The 25,036-nt window shown below is 50.6% G+C and overlaps 1 protein-coding gene across 1 annotated transcript in view; it reads left to right on the top strand.

The window, feature by feature from the left end:
* Positions 1-23,012, top strand: part of HK2 (hexokinase 2) — a 61,005-nt gene extending 37,993 nt beyond the window's left edge. The window contains exons 4-18 of the mRNA XM_082743845.1: positions 2,153-2,272; positions 3,123-3,218; positions 4,091-4,190; positions 4,507-4,690; positions 7,045-7,200; positions 8,505-8,738; positions 9,908-10,212; positions 11,798-11,946; positions 12,209-12,328; positions 15,844-15,939; positions 16,388-16,487; positions 16,571-16,754; positions 17,059-17,214; positions 18,417-18,650; positions 20,764-23,012. Coding sequence (XP_082599971.1) covers positions 2,153-2,272; positions 3,123-3,218; positions 4,091-4,190; positions 4,507-4,690; positions 7,045-7,200; positions 8,505-8,738; positions 9,908-10,212; positions 11,798-11,946; positions 12,209-12,328; positions 15,844-15,939; positions 16,388-16,487; positions 16,571-16,754; positions 17,059-17,214; positions 18,417-18,650; positions 20,764-20,908 — 2,379 coding nt within the window. The 3' untranslated portion in view covers positions 20,909-23,012. The remainder of the gene's footprint in view (positions 1-2,152; positions 2,273-3,122; positions 3,219-4,090; positions 4,191-4,506; positions 4,691-7,044; positions 7,201-8,504; positions 8,739-9,907; positions 10,213-11,797; positions 11,947-12,208; positions 12,329-15,843; positions 15,940-16,387; positions 16,488-16,570; positions 16,755-17,058; positions 17,215-18,416; positions 18,651-20,763) is intronic.
* The last annotated feature ends 2,024 nt before the right edge of the window (positions 23,013-25,036 follow it).

The following is a 25,036-nucleotide window of genomic DNA, read 5'->3' as shown; positions in this document are numbered from 1 at the left end:
GGAAACCTTTTCTAACCTCATGAAATGGTGCCCTTTGAGCCTTTTTATGACAGGAAGGTTTTAGCTCTTTGTCCTGGTATCTTATCCTCAGATCATCAGCTAGTACAGGAGAAGATAATCTTCCAGTTAAGGGAGCAGATGGTCACCTCTTCCCTGCTTTTAAAGAGCTGTAGGTTCTTCTAATTGAGCACTGTCCCGGAGAACTTCTTACAGTGTATCTTCCCCTTGCAAATATGTTAGCCACTAGCTAGATAGTGGTGGCTTTGAGCCCTTGAAATATGGCTGGTGTGACTGAGGAAGTGACTTACATTTTTAAGATTCTGAGTGATTAAGATCCCCACAGGTGGCTAGTGGCTACTGTGTAAGTTGGTGGTACTTTACTGCCTCTCCTTGTTGGCAGCACAGCTGGAAAGGGAGCAGTGCATCGGGGCTGGAGGAGGGAAACCATTTTGCCTTTCCCCCCTTCTTAAGCTTTTCCTCCCTTCATCTCTGATGACTGGCCTCCTCTCTTTGCAGAGCTTCTGCAACTTCCTGTTTTTACTATTTCTTCCTATTTTTACTATTTTACACTATTTTTACTAAAGATCATTTTGACATGACTACCAAGAAGGAAGTGCTGGGAATTGGGTTGTATTGTAAATTTTGTCTCTGGTCTGCTTTCCAACAGATGGACAGAACTTGCTGAGTATCTGTCTAGAAACCTTATGTACATATTAAAATACGTGGCTTCTGCTCAGGGTAGTTGGCCCTTATGCATTGGTGATCCTGTTGGCGAGAAGAGCCTTTGGGTTGCCCCAGTCTTCGCTCTTGAGAATGTTTTGGTTCAGAGATGGAGAGTTTCAGCATCTTCTGAGGTTAATTTTGCACGTGACCAGACAGGGATATGATCAGTGCAGGAAATTGTTAGAGCTGGCCCCCTTCTAGGTGGGGGTGGCCTTGTCTTCCTGGATTGCTCCCAGGAAGCATATCTCAGACATCTGGGGAGCCAATGGGCCTCTCAGTCTACTCTACCATCCCCAACCTCTCAGTTCCTTTGTAAATGCAAATACTTTCATAGTTAGTGCAGTGGCTCTCAAAGCACTGCTTCAGGATCACCCGGAGGGCCCCACCCCTACAGCTTCTGATTCGGTGGGTTTGGGTTTGGCCCTAGAATTTACATTTGTAACATGATGGTGGTGATGTTTGTTGCCCCCTGGGAACCCATGGTTTAGTGAAATCTTCTTGCTTCTGTCTGGAGAGGAAAAGGTATGTTCTCATCCACCTTCCACCCCTTCCTTGGCTTTTAATTTTTGCCAACTGGTCAACCTGGCTCTTGGCATCTACTTGGTCTCTTTGGCCTCTGTTTACTTTTTGTACCAGAATGCCCTTTGCCTCACCCTGTAAGCATCTGGAGGGGGGGGGGGTCATTGCCTCTCTTTGAGAATGCTGAGTAGGCAAGAAGGAAGCCATGGGACTGGAGGCCTTGGGGCTGATTGAAAGGCTGGGATAATTGTAAATACAGCTTTTTCTTAGGAGCTGTGGGTCCTGCTTGGCATGGTCACAGTTGTAAGGCTGCCCATCCACAAAACGCTGTTTATTCTTAGTGCTCTTCAGGGACTCACTTGATGTTTCATTTTGAAGTTAGAAAACAAAAGATAACTTCTTTGAAATGTTCATGGGAAATTACTTTTCCAGCATGGAGGAAAAATATAAGAGTTACTTATAAGTTCATTCATAGAACGCTAACAGTGCTGCTGGAATCCTTCTTGGCAGTGAGATGGGCTGCCCCCAGTCAGCAGTGCACTCATGTCAAGGGGAATTCTGTTCCAGGGTATGTGACGACTTCTGATCCGCTTTACCTATGATTTCCCCTGCCTCTCTCAGAGTTACTTCGATAGTGGTTTGGATAAACGGTTTGAGTGGAAGACAGTATTTAATAAGTACTACCTAGTGTTAAGCCCTTCTATGCATTGACTCATTTAATCCTTTGGTAACTCTGAGGGCAGGTGCAGTTATCTACCCCCATTTTAAAGATGAGCAAATTAAGACTTCAGAGGGGTAAATATCTTATACACATTCAACTAATTCCTTTCTGAGCTCAAAGTCTAGGTATGCTCTTAATCTCCATGCTGTTCTCCCTTCTCACTCATCTTGCTGTGTCGTGTGCTCTTAGCTGTTTGACCACATTGCGGAATGCCTGGCTAACTTCATGGATAAGCTACAAATCAAAGACAAGAAGCTTCCCTTGGGTTTTACTTTCTCATTCCCCTGCATCCAAACGAAACTAGATGAGGTAAGATTGAGTTCTTCAGATGCTTCTGTTGCTTCATTGTCTGGGCTGGGAGGTCTGGGATGAACTTTGAGCCAGCTGCTTCTGTGGTTTTTAGAGGCGACTCTGATAGTTGCATGGACAAGGTCTGAGTATTGAGAGTTGTGTCTTGTGGGTGAGTGTGTGCAGGTGTGGGGGGCGTGGTGAAGAAGTATTTGGGAGGGTCTTTATCACCCGTCCTCAAAGGACAGTATGTATGCTATCCATATCCCTTGTAGGGGACAGTGAATAGGAAAGTAGGAACTCCTTTGTTGGAGAATATCATGATACAGCTCCTTGGAAGAGCGATGACTGGGGAGTTCATGATGAGAGTCTCTTATTATGGCGTTTCTAAAGACTGTTCTTCTCCTCACTTCTTGGAGGCAGTAGATCATGAAGGAATCATTCATTTAATCTTTCTGGGGCTTTGATGGGGGCCCCAATTTCTCTTTCCTAGGCTAGTCAGGAGGCAATCTGAATTAAAAAAAATTTTTTTTTAAAAGATTTTATTTATTTATTTATTTATTTATTTTATTGGTCAGAGCACAAGCAGGCAGGGTCGTCGGCAGAGGCAGAGAGAGGGGGAAGCAAGCTCGCCACTCAGCAAGGAGCCCAATGTGGGACTCTATCCCAGCACCCTGGGACCATGACCTGAGCTGAAGGCAGCAGCTTAACCAACTGAGCCATCCAGGTGTCCTGCAGTATGAATATTTTTAAGCACGGTTGTAGGTTAGCTGAGCTCCGTGATTGAGGTCTCCACTTACTAACGGTTGTTTGAGTTGTATGGTCAGAGTTGGGTGAGGAATCAGTATTCATTCCTGGGTCCTTTTTTCAGAGTTTCCTGGTCTCCTGGACCAAGGGGTTCAAGTCCAGTGGTGTGGAAGGCAAAGACGTGGTTACTCTGATCCGGAAGGCCATCCAGAGGAGAGGGGTGAGTAGGGGAGGGCAGGGATGGGGAGACAGGAGCATGGAGTCTGGAGGCTCTTTATATTCTTTTGGGTCTACTCTGAAATCTTTCCCAGTCTGTCCTCAAATGAACATAAAAACTTTTTTGTAGTCGTTAAGGAGAGATTTTCTTTTCCTTCTCTGCTAGGTTTACCCAATAATAATAACTTTTTCCCAGCTTTACTGAGATACAGTTGACATATGGCAAAATTTAAGGCATGCCTCATAATGACTTGGCATCCATACACTGTGAAATGATTGCCACACACACTGCTGATCTTAATATGTAAGGAGATGCCTCTGGGGTCTTCAGATTATCATGATGGATAATAACCAGTTGCCTTTTGCCTTTGGGGTCTTCAGATTAGCATGGTGGATAAATAATCTCAGCCTTGGTACAAGCAAAAAACCCTTCAGGTTTAAACCTGAAGAAGACCTGATTATCATTTTCAAGTAAGAATGTTGGCATAATGTTGGCATTAGGATGGAATGAGGCAGGGATCATGGCCTGGGCACAGGGAAGGAGGGAGAGAAAGAAAAGAAGAAGAAGAAGAGAAAGAGGGAGAAGGGGACAGCAGTGGCAAGAGGGGCTCTTGTGAATGCAGTGATGTCAATAGACTTGACCGCAGGGCCGGTGGCCTCCGTGGAGAGGACAGGCAGGGTAGGGAGTGAGTCACTGCTGTCAGACTGGGATCTGGACCCGATTACCAGCTCTAACCTTCTTTGGCGCCAAGTAGGGTTAGGAAGGGGTAGCCCTGAGGCACCCGAGCTGTGTGTCTTGCTGCTCTTTCTCTGCATCTTCACAACTGGGACCTTTCTGTGATGGTAGAGACCAGAGCCCCTCTTGCATCCCTGCAGGACTTTGATATTGACATCGTGGCCGTGGTGAACGATACAGTTGGGACCATGATGACCTGTGGTTACGATGACCAGAATTGCGAGATAGGTCTCATTGTAGGTGAGTGAGCACACTGGGTGTGGGGGCTGGTGCTGCCTGACGGATGGGGATGTGGGTTGGAGAGGGAGGAGGGCTCCATAGACTGCATGATTCTTTGTACTTCGTGTTAGAAGATGATGGTACAGTCACTGTGGAGGTGAGCCAGAACCTGTGGGTGGGGGTACTTGTGGATGGGATCATGTTGGGGTGCCTCAGGAGCCTGCACTGAGGAATCCCAGCCTCTCGAGGCAGGCTCAGGGTGCTGGAATAAGAGGGAGATGGGGGCTGGGGAGAGGCCAGTGCAGGTGGGTGCTTAGCAGTCCCTTGTCTCGGCCAGGCACGGGCAGCAATGCCTGCTACATGGAAGAGATGCGCCACATTGACATGGTGGAGGGCGACGAGGGGCGGATGTGTATCAACATGGAATGGGGGGCCTTTGGGGACGACGGCGCACTTGATGACTTCCGCACTGAGTTTGATCAGGAGATCGACATGGGCTCCCTGAACCCCGGGAAGCAACTGTGAGCAGCAACCCCTGTGTGCGGTGGGCTCGTCGGGGTGGGCTCAGGAACCAAGCAGGGGGCTGACCAGGGTGGGGGCGGGTGTGGCTATCACTATTGCTTTATAGTTTTATGTCCCCAAAAGGTTGCCAAGGCACCTCCTGGTACCTTGAGTGGCGTTCCTCACATGTGTCCTCACTATAAATTGCTGAGAGGGCTCTATAATCCAGTAAACAAGTGGGCAAACCAGATTATAGGTAATAATTTGGTTCTGTCCTTCAGAGCCATCATTTTAGAAGGTCATTTCCTGAGTGTTGGCCCTGCTCTCTCCTCCACCCTCAATGTGTCTCTAGAAATAGTTTGTGAGAGACAGAAGAGAAGTCATCTTGGGATGGCCCAGCTTAGGGTCCCGGAAAGCTGTCTCCCTAGCTGCTGCCCCTCCCCCGGCTAGGGACTAGGCTGTGACACTTGGCCTCCTCCACACGGGCTGAGGCTGACTCTAGAAGAGCCGCCTGTGAGCTGAGCTGGACCCAGCTGTAGGCAGACTCAAGGCCTCTGGAAAAGCTGGTTTAGGAGCCTCCTCGGCTGCTTCCCTGGACCTGTGGCCCAGCCAGGGTTCCTGGACGGACTGGACCAGGAGGGCCTCCAGTGTTTTGCACCCTGAATGTTATACTCTCCAGCCTGGCCAGACTTGACTTTAGGTACTTTTGATGGTTACAAAACATTATTTCGCTGTCATTATTACACATCAACGTTGGCCCAATGTCCCTATCAAAGATCTTGAAACAGGGATTGCTGTAAGCTCCGAATTACAAAATGTTTTGAGCAATTCAGGCCCCTTCTGGTCTTCTCGTTGCTATGACTATTGCAGGAAAGCTTCTGGCATTGATCTCTGCTCAGAGAGGAAAACCCAACTCTGTAAGCCAGCTCAGCAATGGGCTGTCTTTTTCTTTACAGGGAGAGAGTCCTTGCTTCTTCTAGGCATGGTTTATTTAAGTCAATAGCTTATCCCACATGCCGAAGCACAAGTCCCCTTACTTGTAACTTTCAGAGAACACACTGGCTGTGTCCAACATGGCTGGTGAAAATTTATGGGCTGAAAAGTCATTCACTCAATGTCTGCCTCCAAGAAGGAGGCACCCCCAAGCCATTCAGAGGACCCGTACACCCTTCGAAGTGTCTGCAGACAGAATTGCCAGCCCAGCCTTGGCAACACACCGCTGGCTCAGCCTGAGGCAGATCAAGGGCTGAGAGGACATAGACTGTGACGTGTCAGCCATGGTAGCCCTGGAGTCACTGTTGGGCTCCAGGAGAAACCTTTATCCCCCTCTGGATGTATTTCTAGATAAATATTTTCCTAAATGGTGACTGAAACGAAGTTTTGGTTAAGAAGCTGGGGAATAGAAGCTTTTGTAACCACCCGCACTTCCAAGCCCCACGGGACCCGTCCCCTGGCTGTTTGGGAGAAGGTGGAGAGGAGAGGCAGACACACAAGTTGCTTACTGGGTAAAGCCCGGTGACCCCCACGCACCACCTGCCTGTGCTGGTGCTTGAACATTTTACATGCACCCTCTGCTCAAGCAAGTTGGCCAGCTCTACCCTGAGCTCCAGTCCTGACATACCTGGCCTTAGGTCTTGAACGAGTCTCTTCTGGAGGGCCTGGCTTCCTCTCTCGTAGAGTGTACCAGCCGACATCGTAATCCCTTCACCCCATCCCCCTGGGTTTCTTTGCTGAAGCCCAGCCTAGGTAGTGTCCACTGGCCCTGGGGGAGCCTCCTTTCTAGGCCCCATATCCTTAGGTACCAAGAAAGGGCCCTCTTGGCCACAAAGAATGGTGAAGATTCCGTTTCTCGGATCACACCCTTTGAGCCAAAAAGACTGGCTTCTAAAGAAAACAGCATCACCTAGTGTTGAAAAAATAAATTAACTGATACAGATAGCTCTCAGCCTGGGGACAGCCTTTCTAGAACTAATGCCTTTCTCTTGTCACCTGCCTGCTCAGAAACTGCCAACGTGTCCCACTCCCAGATTCCCAGGACCATCTGATGTTCAGAACTTCTTCTCGTCTGTCCCAGGCTGCCCTTCTAATCTTGCCCATCACCCCACTTCTGGGTCATTTGCACCTGCTTTTCTAAAAATCCACAAATGACCTTGCAAAGGGAGGCCAGTGTGAGATGTTGCTGGGCCCATGCTGCTAATTGGGCCATATTGGCCCTTTTCTCTTGGATATAAATATTGAGGCTCCTCGCAATGCCACCCAAGTTAGCACTGCACTGTGCCCCAGTTTCCCTTGTATGCCTGTTGCCTTCATGGGGAAGTTGGGAGTTCACTGACAGCAAGGACTATTCCTTATTGTTTGGTCTGTATCCTTGCAGATTTGAGAAGATGATCAGTGGGATGTACATGGGGGAACTGGTGAGGCTTATCCTGGTAAAGATGGCCAAGGAAGAGCTGCTTTTCGGGGGGAAGCTCAGCCCAGGGCTTCTTGCCACTGGCCAGTTTGAGACCAAAGACGTTTCAGATATTGAAGGGTAAGCTCCCTCTCTGTTCACTGGGTCTCTGGAAGGGCGGATGGGCCGTTGGGGAATGAGGAACAAGAACTGGCCCTTGACCCTTCAGATTTGGGTAGCAAGAGGGTCTTGTGCAACATGGGTCATGGCAGGCCTCTGGCTTGACTTAAACTTTTCAGATAGTCTCTACCCTTCTCTGCTACCCAAGTGGCTCCTGGTGCTGCATGGGTGGGGCTTGGCTTGATGCCAGAGGCTCCCAGCAGGTCCCTTGATGACACATCTACTTTCTTCTGAAGCTCTGACATTTCTTTCTCTGTTGGTGATTCTCCAAAAGGGCTCTGTCCTGACCCCTCCTTCTCTAACAGAAGAATAGGTCTTCGGATGGCCCTGAGATCTACCCATTTAGTTCCAGTAGGTAGAGCAGAGGCCTGCATTTCACAGAGTGGCACGGGTGGGAGTAAGGATAGCCTTGAACCCTGTTTCTCAGTTAACAGTATCCAAAGAGTTGGGCCTGGTTTCCTGTTCTTGAGAATTCTACTCGTCGCTTGAGGAGGCCTCCTTGTTTCAGGGACCAGATGGTGGAGAGGAGGGGACTTTGGTGCTAAAGAGAGCAGTGAAACTGTTCCAGCGACCTCAAGTGGAAACTCTTAAGGGAATTGTGCCTGCTTATTAAACCCCGATGGAATGGAACAGTGCATACTTGTGAGGCATTTAGCTCCCCTGAGAAGATTGCAGAGTTCACGGCAGCAGACACTAGCACAGTCTATAGAGTAGGTTAAAGCAGTGCCTGCTCTGTGGGGAGAGGCGGTGAGCTGACTGCTTCATAGTGAGAGAACGGGGTGGGATCCCCAGTGGCGTGGCTGGTAGCAGGGACAGTGTTTGCTCTATCCCTAGACGAACAAATATAGCTCATTCTTCATGTCTCTCTCTCTCGTTCTCTCTCTCTCTCAACACACACACACACACACACACACACACACACAGTTTGCTGTGTGAAGCCATAAGAACAGCGCCTTGTCCTTACATTGTCCTTACATAGTATATACATAAAAAATACTGCTTTTCCCATTGGGAAAAAGAAGCTCCTGAGCACTGTGTGTGTGTATGTGTCTGTGTGTCTGGGAGAAGAGCCTCCTGTTGGTTCTGTTGTGTTTTCCCCTTGTTCTCCCTCCCCATCAGTGGGCGGAGCCACGAACGGGATGTCTGTCCTCTCCGGGCGGTGGTGTTTGCTGGAGCTGAGCAGTTTCCTTGTCGGCTCACAGACCCCCTCCCGCTGGCCCCAGTGGGTCGGACTTGAGCCCATGCACTGTCCTTTTCTTTCCCAGGGAGAAGGATGGCACCCGGAAGGCCCGTGAGGTGCTGGTGCGGCTGGGCCTAGACCCGACACAGGAGGACTGTGTGGCCACTCACCGGATCTGCCAGATCGTGTCCACGCGCTCGGCCAGCCTGTGTGCGGCGACCCTGGCGGCCGTGCTGCGGCGCATCAAGGAGAACAAGGGCGAGGAGCGGCTGCGCTCCACCATTGGGGTGGATGGCTCCGTCTACAAGAAGCACCCGCAGTGAGTCAGCGTGCCCTGGCCCCAGAGCACACCGGGACCCCAACAGGCCTGCGAGAGACCCCAGGGACGCCGTGGCCAGCTCCATTTGGCCTTTTGGGGCCGAGGAGATGGGCCATGGCACTGAGGGGCTTTGCAGAATAAGCTCCCAGCTGGGTGTGTGGGGTTGCGAGGGTAGTTTCCTGGGCAGGGGTGATTTCTGAGGGCTCCCGATGACTGGTGCTCTAGCCAGGGCTCTCCTGGCCATGGGGCTCTGTCTGCCACCCTCTTGCTGAGGAGTTCAGGTTTCTTTTACTTGTTTCCTTACTTGTTTGACTCCTCAGTTTCTGGGTGGGCAGTTCAGGTGCTGTGTTCTTTGCCAGGGGGCACTTTGGCTAAGCCTTTCTGGCTGACCTGGGTATTGATTTGATCTCTCTTTTGCGCCCACTTACTATCTCTTTTTCACCGGATATGAGCACCAGTTCATGTGCCTGCATTATCTGAATCGGTTGATGCCAAAGGTCTCACCTGGTCTTCTAGTCCAGGGCTTCAGAGACTTGAATGTGCATGTGAATCACCTGGGGCTCTTGTCAAGAGGCAGATTCTGATTCAGGAGTGTCCAGCCTGGGACCCTGTATCTGGGCCTGTAGGGGGTGCTGCTGCCCACAGACCACCCTGGGAATGTGAAGCCCCGGAGACCGTGGCTCAGCACAGCCACGACCTGAGAATTTCTTGCTGGACACACTTGTTGTCTTGAGCTGTTCAGACACCTTGGGGATTGTCGGCAGAAACTGCCCGAAGAGACCAAAGTTTCTTTTCTCCTTTTTCTGTTCTGGGGTTCTCCCAGGCAGCATCTAATGAAAGGAGCACTGGAGCATGAATTGTAGCTGGTCTCAGAATCCCTGATTTGGAGGCTGATGTGTTGGGTGGAGGGGCCATGGTGTGTGGGATGGGAGGTCTTCATGTGACTGTGTGCACTGGGCTGTTCCCCTTCCTTCAGCCACAGTGGTCCCATATGGCTAGCTGAGCTTGAGCGGTGTTGAGTGTGAACTTGGGCAAGTGGGGAGAGGATATTCAGGGCCACCTCTGCTTCTGCGGGTGCCTCCCGGCCTTGGGGCTGAGGCGGTGAGCCCTTTGTATGTACCCTTGACCCTCACGGCGGACCTCCCTCCTCCCCCATCTCTTCCCCTCAGCTTCGCCAAGCGTCTTCACAAGGCAGTGCGGCGCCTGGTGCCAGACTGCGATGTCCGCTTCCTGCGTTCGGAGGATGGTAGCGGCAAGGGGGCAGCCATGGTGACGGCGGTGGCCTACCGGCTGGCTGACCAGCACCGAGCCCGCCAGAAAACGCTGGAGGCTCTGAAGCTGAGCCGTGAGCAGCTGCTGGAGGTCAAGAGGAGGATGAACGTGGAAATGCAGCGCGGTCTGAGCAAGGAGACGCATGCCCTTGCTCCCGTCAAGATGCTGCCCACATACGTGTGTGCCACGCCTGACGGCACAGGTAGGTTACGGGTCTGCCACCCAGCCCATGGCGGTGGCCTTCGTCCTGGTTGGTGTTGATGCCCCGGGAGGGCTCCCTTCGCCGTAGCACTGGGTATTGGGACCAGAATATGTTTCTTTAGCTGCAGTACTAGAAAATTCCAGTGTTCAAGAATTTCAGCCCAGGCGTTCCTCTGCTACAAACTGAAAAATACTTAATAATGATAAACACTTACTGAATGCCTACAGTGGGTCAAATGCTTCTGTGAGCATTTTACACACATAAGTAATTTATTTCATCTTTAACTGTTAGCAGACTTGTAATTAATTTTTGTTAACAAACTAATAACATTTGTCATAAAACTGAGGTACAGAGAAATGAAGAAACCTGATAGTTTCCCACGGCTGGAAAACAGCAGAGCTGGGATTTGAACCCAGGAATTTTGGTTCCAGGGCCAGTTGGCCCATGAGCTCAATTGGGTCCACTGCCAGTTTTTTTGTTTGTTTGTTTGTTTTGTTTTTAAATAAAGTTTGACCAATATACGGCTGTGCTGGTTTGTTCACATACTGTTATGGCCACTCTGCGCTACTGTGACAACATGTGGTTACAGCAGGGACTGTGCTTCACAATACCTAAAAGGTTTACAGCCCAACACTTCTCAGGAAAATACTGCTCACCCATGGTCTGGGTCTGTACATTAAGAAATGGTGGTCTTTTCCCAGTGCAGCGAGAGCTAACACTGGGCAGGCCAGCGTCACACAGCTGGTGCAGGTGACAGGCAGAGACCAGGCCACGGTGCCTGCTCTACCCTCTCCTGACCCCGTGGGCTTGAAGGAGTGACTCAGCCTAGCTCAGCCAGGTCTCCCTCCTCCGTTCGAGGGAAAGGCAGTGTCTCCTCCTCAGGGCTGCCTCAGGGTTGCTGGAGGAGTGTGCGTGAGGCACGCAGCTCGTTACCTATGATTGCCGAACAGAGGAGGGTTTTCTTGTGTGAAAAGATTTCCCTTCTGTTTCCTTTGAAGAGTTGGCTTCTGCTGTTTCTTCTCTATTCTAGAAGCTAAGAGAAGGTGGCTTTTGATTTAGCATGAATGACACATTTAGATTTTTTTCCCCAAGGTTATTAGAGAGAGAGAGAGAGAGAGAGCATGTGCATGAGAGAGAACACAAACAGGGAGGAGGGGCTGAGAGAGAGGGAGAAGCAGACTCCGCTGAGCAGGGAGCTTGATGCGGGGCTTGATCTCAGGACCCTGGGATCATGACCCGAGCCGAAGGCAGACACTTAATCAACTGAGCCACCCAGGTGCCCCTAGATATTTTTGAGTGTACTGTATCACAGATCACAATCTCCAGTGTCCTGTGGAGCTAGCTCACTGTGACTTCTGGGGCCACCTGACCTCATCTGAGGATCACTACGGAGGCAGCAGGATCTCATCCCAGGGATCTTATTTTCTTTCCTGTTCGGTGGAACACACAGTCCATCTCCCCTGAGTGGGTTGGGGCTGACAGGAGAGGTCTGTGTTAGGGAAAAGGGCCTTAGACCATCCCTCTCTGTGGTGTTGACATACTGACGCTCCAGCCCGTCACCCTCCTGGGTTTGTTTATTTTTCAGAGAAAGGTGACTTCCTGGCTTTGGACCTCGGGGGCACCAATTTCCGGGTCCTGCTGGTGCGCGTGAGGAATGGAAAGCGGCGCGGCGTGGAGATGCACAACAAGATCTACTCTATCCCGCAGGAGGTCATGCATGGCACAGGGGATGAGGTGAGACCAGGCGTGTGTCCCCTCGGGGAGGGGACCCCAGTGGATACCCATTCTCGCCCGGGAGGACGGTGCTTCCTCTCAGCCATGGTCCCAGGGAAGGGCAGGGGGCCTGGGGCTCTGGCCTGGTCTCCCCCGCCCCTAGGTTTGTGCCTGAGCGTGAGTTTGTCCCCATTGGAGCCCCGGGCTCGCGGCCAGGCGCCGTGGGGGGGGCCACCCTACCCTGGCTGGGGCCCCTCCCTCACTGCCTCGCTTGTCCCTGCAGCTCTTCGACCACATTGTCCAGTGCATCGCCGACTTCCTGGAATACATGGGCATGAAGGGCGTGTCCTTGCCTCTGGGTTTCACCTTCTCCTTCCCCTGCCAGCAGAACAGCCTGGATGAGGTAACAGAGTCTCCCGGGGCGCCGGCCTCTGGGCTTTATTGACCCTAGCCCAGCCTGGGTTTGGAACTGGGGAGAAGGTTGAGTTGAGAGGAGGCAAAGACGGGCATGAGCCAGCAGTCATGGCAGCCGGCCTCATGGTGGGCTTGGAGATGACTTAGGGCACAGTCTTCGGGGAAATGAAGATGGTGCTTACCAAAATACAGAGGACAAACGTTTTTACAGCATTTGACGCCAGGCATGGTGCTAGGCTCCCTATGTGTGTCACCTCATTTAACGCTCACGGCAACCATATAAGGTAGGTAGGTGTTTGCATGCCCATCTTGCAGGAAGGAAAACAGTCTACAGAGATGCCAGGTGTCTTGCCCCAGATCAGAAGGCTTGGGAGTGGCCAAGCCAGGATTTCAGTTCTGGTTCCTGATCCCCGAGTCTGTGTTCTCAGGGAAGCTCACCAGCTCCTGCAAGATATTTTCATTCACCTCCTGGCGTTCAGATGCCCCGGTGTTTCTCTTGTCATAGCTTTGCTTTTCATGCCTTTTCCGCCAGCCTTGCGTGAGTGAAGCAGGCAGGCTGAGAGCTGTGCGCTCCGCTGTTCTGGTCACGGTGTGTTGAGAACAGAGGGGAGCTGAGTACTGTGCTTGGGCTTGTTCTGGGCAGATAGTCGGCGTACGAGATGTTAGGATACTGTTGTCTAAGCAGTTGTTTCCCTTCTCGATTGGTCCTGTAGAACAGGAGCGTGCACACATGTTTACACATGCACAGAGTGGCCAGGGTCCACAAGGCCTGGTCCCTGCTTTAGGGGCTGAGGCACGAACTGTGCTGACGGCAAGTAAGCAAGGGTGGGAAGGCATGAGCTGCTGGTGGGAATGGGGCAGCGACGGGGGGCCAGAGCTCTGAGGACACGCATTGTGATGTTAACGTGAGCACATACCCAGTGAGCATGGAGACTTGGATCGTCTTCCAAGTCCAAAGGAGTGGATGGGGAAGAAGGGCAGGTAGGCCTGGCCATGTGCAGGAGAGGATGGAGGTGGGAAACGTCCCAGGTACAGGGAGCTTGGTCCGGCGGGGAAGAAAGGCCAGCATTTGGTGTAGGGTTTTAGAATAGGGCCTCCATGTTGCTCAGCTGAGTTTTGTAAGTGCTTCCTCCTCTTCCCCTCAGCTGAATTCATCGTGTGCCCCAGTCTGCTGAAGGCTTTGGGGGTGTCCGACAATGAAAAACCTTGCCTAATGTAGTATTTCCCAACACCTGTGTCATCGTGTGTCTGCTGTCCCTAAGGCAGTGTTGGTTTTCACTTTCTTGTTCTTGACTGGTTTTATTGAGCTGGTAACATGCACGCCATAGAGGTTTAAGGAGTCCAGCACCACAAAAAGTTTAGTTAGCATCTGCCATCCCCTATAGAGACAAAACAAGAAAAAAAAAGAATTAAAAAGTGGGCCTTTTTTTTTTCCTTATAAGAACTTTAAGGATCTTCTCTTTCACAGTTTTCAAATATATTGTATAGGAATGTTTCTGTTTGCCTCAGTTTACCAAAGGGAACATAGAGATACATACTTACGTGATACTTAGTGAAACATTGCTTATTATAATGAAAACATTAGGAACAAACCCAGTTGTTCGACACTTGGGAAATAGTTAACAAATTCCGAGCCATCCACTGTCTCGTATCAATAACTAGTTTTTTGTTGTTGTTGTTGTTGTTGTTCTTTTTTTTTTTTTTTTTAAGAAATTTCAATGATGGGGGCACCTGGGTGGTTCAGTGGGTTAAGCCTCTGCCTTGGGCTCAGGTCATGATCTCAGGGTCTTGGGATCGAGTCCCGCATTGGGCTCTCTGCCCAGCAGGGAGCCTGCTTCCTCCTCTCTCTCTGCCTGCCTCTCTGCCTGCTTGTGATCTCTCTCTGCCAAATAAATAAATAAAATCTTAAAAAAAAAAAGAGAGAGATTTCAATGATGGGGGAAAAAAATTGATGGTAAGACCCAAATTTTTTAAGAAAAAGGTGGTCTCTACAATATAAAAACCCACAAAAACTGCAATTCATAAAACTTTTCCTACTGAAATATTTTTAAATAAACATGCCTTCCTTTTCATGCTAACATGTATATATTTTGAAGTATTTATCGGGTGACCCAAGAACACCTTCACTGTTTTACCCAAATGATAAGATTCTGGGTCAATGTATCAGGTTTCATTCCATATGTTCTAAGTTTCTGTAGGGAGCATGTATATACTTTAACATTATAAAAATTAAGAGCAGATAAAGTGGGAGCTGGGTTCTCTCTGTCATTCCATCTGTCTGTAAGCTGGGTTCTGCTCTGCTAAGATACCCTGTTTAGTGGGAAATCAGCAGGTGCCACGGCCCAGAGACCTCAAGCTGCCTTAACCACCTGGTGGCCTGGGGTGTGTCTCCCCGCAGCAGAGGCCTCTGCGTGTGTTACTATAAAGGACCACCTGACATAATGTCATTTGATCATTCTGTAAACTTGAAAGTGCCAAATACAGAATTTCATTAGGGACACGGAGCTAACCTGTGGGCAAGACAGTCAGGTGGAGATGAGCACACAGTCACTAGGGTGTAGGTATGCAAAGCCGGACATGGCTGGGATGGACGTTAGCTTGTTTTCCAAAAGTCCTGGGATTGGAGCACAGTGTGACACAGCCAGGCTGACTTGTGGTTCCAAACTCGCCTGGGCTGTAAAATGCCAAGGTCGTGGTGAGGCCAGGCAAGGCTTGGAGAAACCCAGATGTGGGTGGATAGTGAGCCTCCAGCCCGCTTATGGATTCTGGCCTTGCAGGAAGGGCCCCAGGAACCCTGAGTGCCTCTTTCCTGATGGCCTGCAGCGGTAGAGAGGGACCAGGGGACAATACACAAATCAGTTCTCCCACATGTAAAACCACCACGTATCCATCTGTTCCCCAGAGGGCCCTGCGACACAGCAGACGGCCACATTAGAGACGAGTGGCTTACCGTGGTCTGTGAGGAGAGGAGAGCACGTCCCTCCCTGGGGTGGTGTGAAGCCTGGCTGTCACTCAGCTAGGGTCAGGGCACTCATTCATGCCCGGGGAGTTTGACAATTAAGAAACATACTCTGACTTCTGATGTAAGTATAGGACAATGACAGAGCAAACTGCTTTTCCAGTGAAAGAAACGGGTATAGAGCTTGGCTCCATGGCTGGGGCAGTGGTGTGGTGCTTAGGGCTCATGGAATTGGGGTGCCTGGGCCTTACCCTTGGCTTTGGGCCTTGGGCAGCTTACCCCAGAGCTGTAGTTGCCTAGAAAAGGGGCCTCATGATGACATTTCACCACTTTGCTGTGAGGAGTAAATGATGGAATGCGTGCCTGGCAGGTGCGCCGTTGCGTGTGGGGGAGACCGTTGGTCACTGAAGGGGGGACCGTACTACTTGGTGGTGAGGTTGGGAACCGGGGACACAGCCAGGCTGCGGGGAAGGCTCACATGTCCTCTGATAGCCTCCTCTATGGTCCTGTGTGATTTTCTTTTCTTTTTTTTTTTTTTTTTTTAGAGCATCCTCCTCAAGTGGACTAAAGGCTTCAAGGCATCGGGCTGCGAGGGTGAGGACGTGGTCACGCTGCTGAAGGAGGCCATCCACCGGCGAGAGGTGGGACAGGCGCAGGACGAGGCCTAGAATGACCTTGTTCAGAAAGTGGGGAGACGCTGGGAGCAGGCGTGTGGGTTAGGGGGAGAGTGAATGTGATCCTTCAGTGATGATTGAGTGTCCCCTGTGTGTCAGGCCTTGCTCTTGGCACTGGGGACTCAGGAATGACCACAACAAACTCTTGAGCTATAAACAAACCCATGAGCTAATGTCAGGTGCTGTCGCACCGGGACAAGAAAGGAAGTCGGGTGAGGACAGGGTGAGTGGTCTGGAGAAGGGCACTCTTAATAGCACAACCGGGGAACCTCCCTGAGGAGGTGACACTTGAGCCCCTAGGGGGCACGCATGAAAAGAGAGAATGAGCCATGCTGTATACAGTACACTTCATATACACACAAATTTCCCTTACAAGCGTCTGAAGGAAAATGTTGGGGTTCGTTTGCCCCCTCAGGAGTTTGACCTGGACGTGGTTGCTGTGGTGAATGACACGGTTGGGACGATGATGACCTGTGGCTATGAGGACCCTCACTGCGAAGTTGGCCTCATCGTAGGTAAGGACCTGGCTCGGGACCCACAGGCTCGCGTGGAAGGAGGACGGTGCCGGCTGAGGGGCTGACGTGTTTGTGATCGGCAGGCACGGGCAGCAACGCCTGCTACATGGAGGAGATGCGGAACGTGGAGCTGGTGGAGGGGGAAGAGGGCCGCATGTGTGTCAACATGGAGTGGGGGGCCTTCGGGGACAACGGATGCCTTGACGACTTCCGCACGGAATTTGATGTGGCCGTGGATGAGCTCTCCCTCAACCCCGGCAGACAGAGGTGGGTGCCCCAGTGCGTGTGGGTCCTGGTACATGTCTGTGAGGGGCTGGGAGTAAGCACTGGAAGGTAGTGAGCCCAGAAGATGGGAACGATCCCAGGGAACCCCACGGGCCTCAGGCAGGCGCTGTGGCCAGTGTTGCCAAAGGCCACGGGTCGGTGTGTGCAGACAGCAGCTGTCCTGCCCAAGCCAATCAAACAGCACGTCCTTTCCCGCCCAAGGGATTCAGCATGCCTTCTCCTTGCTAATGCCCAGGGCGCCTCCCTCTCCCCTCCGTAACCTCCGTGAATGTTACTGGCATCGCAGGTTCGAGAAAATGATCAGCGGAATGTACCTGGGTGAGATCGTCCGAAACATCCTCATCGACTTCACCAAGCGTGGGCTCCTCTTCCGTGGCCGCATCTCAGAACGACTCAAGACAAGAGGGATCTTTGAGACCAAGTTCCTGTCTCAGATTGAGAGGTGAGAATTAGGGCTCAGGGTTGGGTGGGACCTCTGTCCTCCCTTTCCTGGGACAGCAAGCCGAAGGGTTTCCAGACCCCAAGTAAGACCAGGGGTATGGCTTCTATTACAGGTCAGTTTGGTTGCAGACAGTCATACTGTACTGTTTATTGAGTAACGCATGGATAGTTGGCATTTTAAGCATGAGAAATCCTGCTGAGTTGCCAGGAGTCCTTGCAAAGTAGTATTGTTGGGTTTTAGGCCAACTCTCAAAGGTGGGAAGATAACCTGTGCACTGGCAATAAATTGGGAACGCACAGAGGATGTGGCCTGTTAAAGTGTTTGTGCCTGGCAGGAGGGTGCTTCTGACCGCGGCCTCGGTGATGGGAGAAGCAGGGCCGAGTGAGGGCGGGCGTGCCCGGCGGTCAGAAATCAGGCTGTGCGGTGGCTTTTTAGAACATAGGCTCCCTCCTCGCGGCCAGTAATGGCAGCAGGTCCACTGCAAATTAGAACAGGGCCTTTCGGAGCCCTTCACATATGACTGCTGTGCATCACTCTCTGGTGCGTGGGAAAGCAGGAGGCAGGCGGGCGGCCGGGTTGGGGGCCATAGCGCTTCTGCACCAGTGAAGAGAAGGCATATGTTCACGTCTGTGTGTCCATTTGCGTGCAGGGGGCCGATTCCCAAGACAGTTCCCTTGATAGAATAGCAAGTATATTCTTACAATTTGATTCATGTCTTGTTTCATGAAGAGTGTGTGCGAGTTGCCATCAGACCCCCCCTGGGAGGGGGAGTAGAGCTGGAGTGAGGATCTGTGCTGGGAGGTAGGGGGTGCCTGTCCTCTTGACCCGGGAACAACGTGGAGGAGATGGGTAGGAAAGAGCTTTGCAGCTGAAAATACCAACTGCCGGCATCCGCACTACCTTTATTCTTGCCGAACAAGTGGAACACTAGACGGTGACTTTCCCTAGACTGTTCTCTTGAGTACCAGCTGTGGAGAGCAGTGCCGTGCCTCACGTGGGCCAGGTGGAAATAGGAGCTGTGTCTTGGCATTGCTGTCACACCCAGGGGATCCAGTGGGATGAGCGTTGGTTTCTGGACCGACTTCAAGAACAGGAGGCACCTGGTGGGGGCCGCTGCCAGGCCAGACCCCTGGCGTGTGGGCTGCCAGCCACTCATGTATGTGACTGACCGCTCACTCTACTCCCCACCCCCTACCCCGCAGTGACTGCCTGGCGCTGCTGCAGGTCCGTGCCATCCTGCATCACCTGGGGCTCGAGAGCACCTGTGACGACAGCATCATTGTCAAGGAGGTGTGCATCGTGGTGGCGCGGCGGGCAGCCCAGCTCTGTGGCGCAGGCATGGCCGCTGTGGTGGACAAGATACGAGAAAACCGGGGGCTGGACACCCTCAAAGTGACCATAGGCGTGGATGGGACCCTGTACAAGCTGCATCCCCAGTGAGTACCTGACCTCATGCCACGCTCTCCCATCTCTCTCTCTGTCCAGCTCTTTCCTTACCCCCCCCCCGCCATTTTATAGCAAACCGCCTAATGTTCAAGTGAGTGTTCATAGCATAGACCCTTGAGTTTAAAGGTTAATAACCAGAAGTAGGCCTGTGTTTGACCACCCAGCCTGTAGAACTCAGTATCACACCCCTGACCCCTGCTGGGGGAAGGTCCTCTGGTGACTTGGTCCCTAGCTGCCTTTCCCTGTATGTCTGTTTGCACCGTACTGTTTGGTTTTCCTTAAATTGGAACCAGTTGTGAGGGGAATCCCCCTGGGCATCTCTCCTTTCAGGACTGGCTTCTCCGACACAGAATGTATAGTTTTGAGATGCATCCACCTGGAGGTGTGGGATCGTAGTTTGTGAATTTTCCAGGCTGTGGAGCATACCTTTGAACGAGTATACTACTGCTAATGGATATTGGGTTATTTCTAGATTGTGTCCGTTAAAAACAGTGCTCCTGAGAACATTCTGGGAAGGTATGCTGGAGTTCCAGAGTGGGGTATTTTCTGCAGTCTTGCATGGGGGCTGGCTGACTAGAGCCATGACACTTTTTGTAAATAAAGTTTTATTGGAATTCAGCCCTGCCTACTCACGTTTGTGTTGTCTCTGGCTGCTTTCACGCCACCGTGACAGAGTAGTTACCCACAAGGCTGAAAGTATTTACTGTCTGGCTCTTGATAGAAAGTGTGTCCCTTGAACCTCCCAGCCCCAGTGTGGAAGCACTGAATTCCCTTTTCTTTCTACACTTACCCCTGTCTTTCCGTCTCCCTTTTTCACTCATTTGCATATGTTTTGAGTAAATCATCCTGAATTCAAGAATTGCCCCAATCCCCCCCCCCCCCAAGCTTCCCTGCTCAAAGTTAAAAGAATAGAGCTGTGGGCGCCTGGATGGCTCAGTGGGTTAAGCTGCTGCCTTCAGCTCAGGTCGTGATCTTAGGATCCTGGGATCAAGTCCCGCATCAGGCTCTCTGCTCAGCAGGGAGCCTGCTTCCTCCTCTCTCTCTCTGCCTGCCTCTCTGCCTACTTGTGATTTCTCTCTGTCAAATAAATAAAATCTTAAAAAAAAAAAAAAAATAGAGCTGTTACCCTGGTCTGGGCAGTAGGTGGAAAGGAGTGAGGACAGAGAGACTCCTTGATGGAAATGTTGCCTCAGAGAGAAGCTTGCCTTTCCAAGCCCATTCTCTTGTTGATCGGTGCCTCGTAAGTGGGAATCTTCGTCCCAGATGAGAGTTGGGGAGGGGGACAGAAGTCAAGCTCCTGATGCTAGGTGTGTTCCATAGATGACGAGGGCATCGCCGTAACCAATACCCATTAGCTTTACAATAAAACTGCAGCATACTCATTCAAAGATACGCTCCACAGCCTGGAAAATTCACAAACTGCAATCCCATACTTGCATGTGGATGCATCTCAAAACTTATATGCTGTGGGGAGAAGCCAGTCCCGAAAGGAGAGAGGGCAGGAATTCTTCTCGCCACAGGTTCAAATCGGAAGAAAACCAAACAGTATGGTATCCTGCTGTGTTGGGGACATGGTGACTGTCTCTTTCTCTGATCCCATACTGAAAGATCGTTGATCACCATAATGTGCCAACAGCAAGCTCCTGAGCCTGCTCCTTTAATCTTTAAAGGATTAGATGTGGGTCTGCGTGAGTCCATACTCCTGGAAAATCAAGTATTACATGCATGAGGCTTGGTCTTCCAGAGTTCGTGGATAGGCTATGTACTTCCACAGGGCACACCTGTGGTGCCCATGACCCTTGACCCTGTCTTCCACTGGTGAATTTTAAGAACACAACCCCAGAATCTCAGACAGTTGCCTCCCAGTGGCTCTCTGCTCCCACTTGGCCCACTGTGACATAGACTTGGGGCATGTTGCCAGCCGCTCGAAGCCGTGGTTTTCTGATACACACAATAATAGCGTTTAATACGTGATAGCTATCATCCTTTTGCTCACCTCAGTAATTCCAGGATCACTTCCTAGGATCTCACCTTGGGGGACATACATCAATCACGACTGAGGTGTTCTTTTCTCCCCCTGTGTCTTCCTCCCCATGTTTGCAGCTTTGCCCAAGTGATGCACGAGACGGTAAAGGACCTGGCTCCGAAATGTGACGTGTCCTTCCTGGAGTCAGAGGACGGCAGCGGGAAGGGGGCAGCGCTCATCACTGCTGTGGCCTGCCGCATCCGCGATGCTGGCCAGCGGTAGAGGCGGAAGGGACTTCCTCTGGTTCCCCGTCTTCCCTGCTTTAAATTATAAAATGTCACCCCGTGTGTCATAGATGGGCCCTTGGGCATTTCCTTGGCAGAGAGGGGACTGGGTGTGGTCTCTCTGGATACTCACTGTTGAGTTTAGTGCCCAAGTCTTGGCCCTCCCAAGATCCGTATGTTTTGAAATAAGGACTTGTTTATACTTGTCACAACTGTTCCTACTGGTTCTTTGAAAACTCAAGACAGATTTTAACCTTTAGTCCTCCCCCTGGCCAAATTCCACGTCCCTGCTTAATCCTGCAGGATGGGGACACTAATGAGAAGATACGGTGGCCTCCCCATGGACTCTGAGCACGGTATTTCTAGGTGAAGAGCAGTCCCCGCTCAGAGGCTGATAATGTTTCTCCTCTGAGATCTGGAGGGACCGCCACTCACTTGAGCCTGATTCTCCCACAGGCAGAAGGGGCAGGGGTAAGAGAAGACCAGCAATGGGGGAATCCATGGATAGCCATGTGGCACCCCCTCTTTAACCTCCTTTACGTGCCTGGTGAGTTCCAGGAGAGGCTCATCTCTGGAATTACAGCATCCTGAATCCGAGAAAGCAACACCAAGGCCACACGTGGGTTCCTGAGTCATCCATGAGCAATGGACCTTTGGGGGCAGGGGAGACTTTTTGTCTGTTTTTAAAAATATTTCCTGCAGAAATGGAAACAACTCTTACTTTCATTTTAATTTATGTTTGAAATTTATTTAGTTCATGAAGTACATCCGTTCCTTTACCTTGACACTGTATGTAATGATTCGTTATATGTAATGTATTTATATGTCAGTGTGTGATGTACATAAACACAGAGTCTTTCCAGACTTGGCCTCTGGAGTAGACGAGCGTCACTAGAGGATGGAAGGTGAAGATACTGACAGGTTACTAGAAATACCTCATTCGCCTGCGAGAAGAGAAGGGAAGCCCCTTCAGGGTGAGTGAATGGCCAAGTAGCTCCTTCCCGGCTCCTTTTTAACCTGCAGACCGGAAACCATGGATGGCAGGGCACAGTGAGGGAAGCTGGGTCTATGGATGGAAGAAACTGCAGCAACTGGCTGCTCTCTGTAGACCTTCCTGGGGCACCAGAACACGGGCTCTTAACCAAAGCAGACAGGAATCCTTTCAGACAGGCTCACTTAAGAATTGTTTATTCTTAGGGTAGTCAGTATTTTTAAGCTCTCTGAGAAGATAAAGGAAGCCACCAAGAGCATTTCTTAAAAAATTCTGTCTCCCTGTTAATAGCAAACCAAAACCAAACAATGAAACAATCAAACGCAGAAAACCTCAGGGACAACATCTTTAAAGGCGGATTTGTGCCCTCCCGGCAAAACTGATGTGTTTTGTAAATGTTTTTCTAAGAAGCGTTGTCCAAGGACTTCTGGAGGCTGAGCTGTTTTTGTACACAGTATTTATTTCCAACTGTTGATGGGGGTGAGGGGAGTGGGGTGGCCTGAGATCTTCCATGCTCTACCTTTCAGGGGTGCAGTTAATTCTGAACCCAAAGGCCACTTCCTCCCTAAAATACGCACACCCTCACACTGCAACTACACGGTAAAGAGGGAATAGCCCTAGAACACTATTGAGTAGGAGTCAAGGATCACAACAAGGAAGCAAAAACAGGGCTGAGTAGCACCCGACTTTGCACATTTATCATACTTGTACTAAGAATGTCTAGATCCGAGTATCACTAAAGAACGCCCAAGAAGTAGAGATGAATTTTAACTTTTAAACTTGAAAATTAGGCTCTGTCTGTGAAATTGCACCTTTTTTTTTTTTTTAAAGGTAGAGCTGTGTGTGTGTGCGTGTGGCTATTCAAAATATGTTGTTGGTTTCCAAAATGGAAAATGCATTTTGAACGTCTGTGTTCCCACAGTTAGGTGACCGTTCCTTGCTGATGCTGCTTTGCCTGGTGTAAACACAGTCTCAGTCTTTAGTTGGGATGTGTTGAATCTCAAATCTTTGAGCACTCAGTCTAGTAAACGTGTTGTCATGTATAGTAAAGAGCTAGTTGAATTAACTATGTGATGTTAACTATTAATAAATTTTAACATTTTTCAAAATACCCAGCGTGTGGTTCATGAGGGTTTTTTTTTTTTTTTTTAAGAGTGTGGGCCCATTAGTACTCCCTGCCTGGTCTGAACGATGGATGACTGTCTCGATAATGGTAATAAGCTTGCTTGATAGGCATGTGGCAAAGACTTGTCCTGACCCCAGATACTTCTCTTCCCAGGAACTCAGTTCCAGTGGAACTGGAGGATAGATGACCTTTCCTAGGCCATTTTTGAGCCCCTAGCTTTCAAGCATCAGGAAGAAGTGTGGCAGGCACAGGAGACTATCATTGAAGATTCTGGCTGAGCTAAGTTAGCAGAGGCCTCCGGGGCTCTGGCTGGTCTCTGTAGGTACGTGACTCAAATTCAGGATGGAAAGCCACTGCTTAGAACATCTGAAGAGCACGTACCTCTGTCCTCTCCTTGCCTTTCCCCTCTCTCCAATAAACATAATACAAACCTGGGCAATCCCTTCCACATGAGACCCTACTGACCCCCACGGTCATGGCCCCATTGGACAATGAGATTATGGAAGTATCTCCTGCACTGGTGGGGTGCAAGCTGGTACAACCATTTAGATGGGGGGGAAAAGAGGCAACAGGCATAAAGGCATGTTTTGTGTAGTTTTCTAGAAATTTGTACAGAGGAAACAGATGGAGATCAAGAATCAGCTTTGAGGGTATTGACTGTTACGTGCTTTATAACAAAAAAGGAGCACCCCATCCAGTGGGTCTGCCCATCCTGTGTTAGAGTCCAGTCAGGAAGACAATCCATGCCTGTTATTTCAGATTTTGCTACAGGGGCTTGGTTATACAGGTGATGAAAGAGCTGAGAAGCCAGAGAGTAACAACACCAAAGAATCAGTCTTTCTATCCCAGTGGCTGGGCCAGAGGCCAAAAGCTGGGGAGAGGGTGGAACCACAGAGCAGGGGAAAAGGGGGGTTAGAAACAACCCTCCCCTCTAGTTTTCTGCAGTGTCTCTCTTGGCCAAACCTGGCAGGGAACCAGCTGGAAAGGGAGACCGAGCAGAGCAGAGGAGGTGAGCCCTGGCTGCGAGCAGTAAGTAACTTGCACGGACCCCTTAAAACCATGACAATGTTCTAGAAGAACATTTAATTTGGGAGTGTTGACAGCATGCTGTTTCATGCTGAAAGTATGTTATACAACACATTATCATCCTGGTTTTGTTAAAGAGATTATATGGCCTGTGAGGGTTATCATGTTTCCCTGAATGTCCCCTCTGCCTCGCTAGACAGCAGGCTAGAATGAGGCCTCTATCTGTGGTAATGGCCGCAGCACCCCCACAGCGGACCCCCACCCCTCTGGGATTCGGGCATCGCCATGGGAGACCCTCTGCATTGCACACCTGCGCTCGCCGGTTCCCCTTCCTTGGGCTCTGCTCAGCTCCCGAAGCCACCTCCTGATAGGGGGGGTTGAGGGGGAGCCCCTCACCACTAGGAAGACCATTTCCTTCACGCAATTGGATGGTCTGTACCCAAGTTCCTTGGAGCTGGGAAATAGCTTTTCCAGCTTCCGTCAAGCCCATTGCGCCTTTTTTCCTGTTACTTTGTTTTCCTTAGGCCCCAGGTGCAAGAGCTGAATTACTCACGCTCCTCAGTTCAGCGCATTTATTTTTTAATCTTTGCAAGGATCCTTCTTGCTTTTTTATCTTAGTCTCCTTTACTCTCCTTTCTCTATCCCCTTCTCCACTCAAGATCAGCAATCCTGTTACTGCATCGATGTGATGTGCAACTTATTTGTGTGTCTGAAGCGTATATTGCTTTGTGGGCATGCTTTTTAATTTACAGATGTTACTGGCTGAAAGTCTTTTTTTCCCTCAAGCTAAGCATCACGCTTTTAAAGACCCACAGCTGCGGCTGTGCGGTCCTCTAACCCATTCCTTCCCACTACAGCGCAACCTCCCATGTGCGCATGCGCCGTGTTCCCCCCCCCCCCCCCCCCGCGCTCCCAGCGATGCACGGACGTTGTGGCTCGGCCCGCTCTGGCTGAATGAACATCCATGCGGCAAGTGTCTTTGC

This window comes from Mustela nivalis (assembly GCF_964662115.1).
Source record: "Mustela nivalis genome assembly, chromosome: 8".
Classification (NCBI taxonomy): domain Eukaryota; kingdom Metazoa; phylum Chordata; class Mammalia; order Carnivora; family Mustelidae; genus Mustela; species Mustela nivalis.
This window is presented reverse-complemented; position numbering and strand designations above follow the sequence as displayed.